Source organism: Cordyceps fumosorosea (genome assembly GCF_001636725.1).
Source record: "Cordyceps fumosorosea ARSEF 2679 chromosome Unknown scaffold_237, whole genome shotgun sequence".
NCBI lineage: Eukaryota > Fungi > Ascomycota > Sordariomycetes > Hypocreales > Cordycipitaceae > Cordyceps > Cordyceps fumosorosea.
In genome coordinates, this window is record NW_017387537.1 from 1 (window position 1) to 2,501 (window position 2,501).

At 52.5% G+C, this 2,501-nt stretch overlaps 1 protein-coding gene across 1 annotated transcript; it reads right to left on the reverse strand.

Moving 5' to 3' along the window:
• Positions 1–830: 830 nt before the first annotated feature.
• ISF_10052 (hypothetical protein) lies at positions 831–1,775 on the reverse strand (the record flags this gene model as incomplete). Its single annotated transcript, XM_018853649.1, has 1 exon — positions 831–1,775. One exon carries the CDS (start codon positions 1,773–1,775, stop codon positions 831–833), a length of 945 nt encoding a protein of 314 aa, XP_018699161.1.
• Positions 1,776–2,501: the final 726 nt, after the last annotated feature.

The window sequence follows — 2,501 nt, forward strand, 5'->3', positions numbered from 1 at the left end:
CTGATGCGCAGCTGCCAGTTGGTGTCTGGAGGCTCAGATTAGCGACAGATGTGTGGAGATTTGGGGACTGAATGAATGAATGAATGTATTAATATATGTAAGCATATGTAAGTATATGTACACGCACAGGAGAGGGAGGAAGAATGTAGGCCGGGTCTGTTTTCCTTGCCACATCATGACTTGTATTTGTTGGTCTCTAGTTTTCTCGTCCACTCTCTGTTCACTTGCATTGGAAGAAGAAATGTTGGGAGAGATACCGCCAAAGGCAGTGAAAAGTTGTAATTCGGTGACGTGATCTTGCAGTGTGCTTGGCTGTTTCACTGCAGAAAACGGAACAAAGCATTTTGGGCATCGACGTGGGCTGGCTGTTCTAACGAATTCACATCACGTATAGTCCCATGCCCGCTGAGTCTATCACAATCACGGATTCAAGTTCCTGTCAGCGGAATTTGGACAGCCAAGGCGCATTCCGAATGAAGATATAGGAATGTAGGTTATCATGTAGACCTAGCCGTCCTTCACATTCGAAGGTGGTAGTTAAAACATAGCTCCGATTGAATTTTCCAGCTCCACGAAAGCTTTCAATGTGTAAAACATTGTCTTCGCACTATGCGGATCCCTTCCCGCGCTGGACAACAAATTGATGGCAGAGCATAGCTCGATGCTTTTCCCAGGATAAATACAGCCAGCCAAGTCCAGTACTTTGAGCACTTTACTGGAGCACAACACAGCCGCAAGCAGTCAGTCAATCAGGTGCCCGAGTTTTTTCATCTCATATTCTTCTCATTCGTTTCGTCTTGTTGCCTTGGGGTGTTCAGCAAATCGAACGATCAATGAATGGCCACAATCAGAACAGGCGCTGAAGCGTGCTGTGTTGGTCGGCAGTATGGTTCTCCCTGTTCCTGTCCTGGCACCACGCTCATCCACCCCTGCAGATGCGCACCGAGCGGCATTAGCATTCTCGCTGTGTACGGCCCCTGGGGCGTCGCAAGGTCACGCAGTTGGAGCATATACCGGTCGCCGCTGCGGACTATGTCCTTAGCCCGGACGCCCAGCGGCAGCTGATTTGTTCGAATCGACTCGCGCGCGCAAAAGTGGTATATTTGCTCAGCGACGGCCGCCGCACCGCGCGCATCGAGCCGGCGGAGCAATTTGGTCATGTTTTCCATCCTTGTATGCAGTTGTATACCGTCTCCGTCCCGCTGCGTCCTCGTCTGCACCATGGTGACGTCGCACTTGTGGTGCGGCTTGGCGCTGTCTGTCGTGACGCCCAGAATGAACCACTGCGTATTGTCTACCGTGATGGGTGTCTGGTCTGGAATGCGCAGGTGAAAGTTGTTGTGGGCCGAGACGCTTCGCCTCCGCTCGGAGAACAATAAGATGGCCAGTACGGCCTCGACCAGTTCAGATGCTTCGCCGTCTTGCAACTCAAGAGCGCGTCGAAACTCGGGCAGCACACGCCTGTCAACCATAGACAGAAATGCTCCTTCGCCCTTCCAACCTGTTCCTAGCATATTCGCAGCTTGTTGGAATCGCTTCTTAATGATTCGCAGGATATTTTTGAGACGCACCATCGCTTCCCGGTCCCGCTGCTGCTGCTGCCTCTGGGCGCCGCAATGGTTACCCAAGCAGCGTTTTATGCATTTCACCACGGCGGCCGTGCATTGTGCGCTGATCACGTTGAGCTGGAGGTCTGAGGCAGCTGTGAGGGCGTTCATCAAGTCCTCCGGCTCCATGACGCCGCGGTGAGGAGATGGCGGCGCCGTCGTGGCCATGATCTGCAGAAATCTCGCCACTGACTCCTTGTATATCTGCAAGTCGGCGCTGTCTTGAGCTTGACTTGGGTTTCGCGCGGTTGCTGTCACTTTAAGCAGTTCCAGTTGTACTTTGCCCACATCTTTCTCTTGCTGTATCATGTGATGAAAGGCTTCCTGTTTCTCTGTGCACCTCGAAGCGAGGCTGTAAAATCCATTGAGCACGACTAGGCTTAAATTTCGGAGGTCCAAATCTTTGACAGTGTCCTTGTTTATCGGCTTCGGAGGGCGTACGAGTTTGCCTGATAGAGCGTCCGCAAGAGATAAGTACACTTCCTCGGAGACAGTCCCGATGTCCTCGCGCAGGCCAACGAGTTTCGTCTCGGTGGCGGTCGGGCCTTGCTGCGGCGCGGTATAGTTGTCCAAACAGCTGTTAGTGAATGCAGCTTGCGGTACAAGTTGCCCGGCTTCTGCCCTTGAAGCGCATTTCATCGACGTTTCAGTGCTGTCCTGCATAATCCCAGGACATTGTCCGCGTTCAGGTTTGGGCAGGTCCTTCCATATCGGGGTATGCTGGGTATGTTTCTGGAAGATGATATTGCCAGGGTTTGAAGCGCCATACATCTGTGTGCCGCTGTCCGAGTAGAAGGTCTCTGTCTGCATAGCCTGGTGGATACCGGGTACAGTCTTTGTCTGTGTTTCATGGTCAGACGTCGAAGTGATATTCACCTGTGTGCCGCTGTCCGA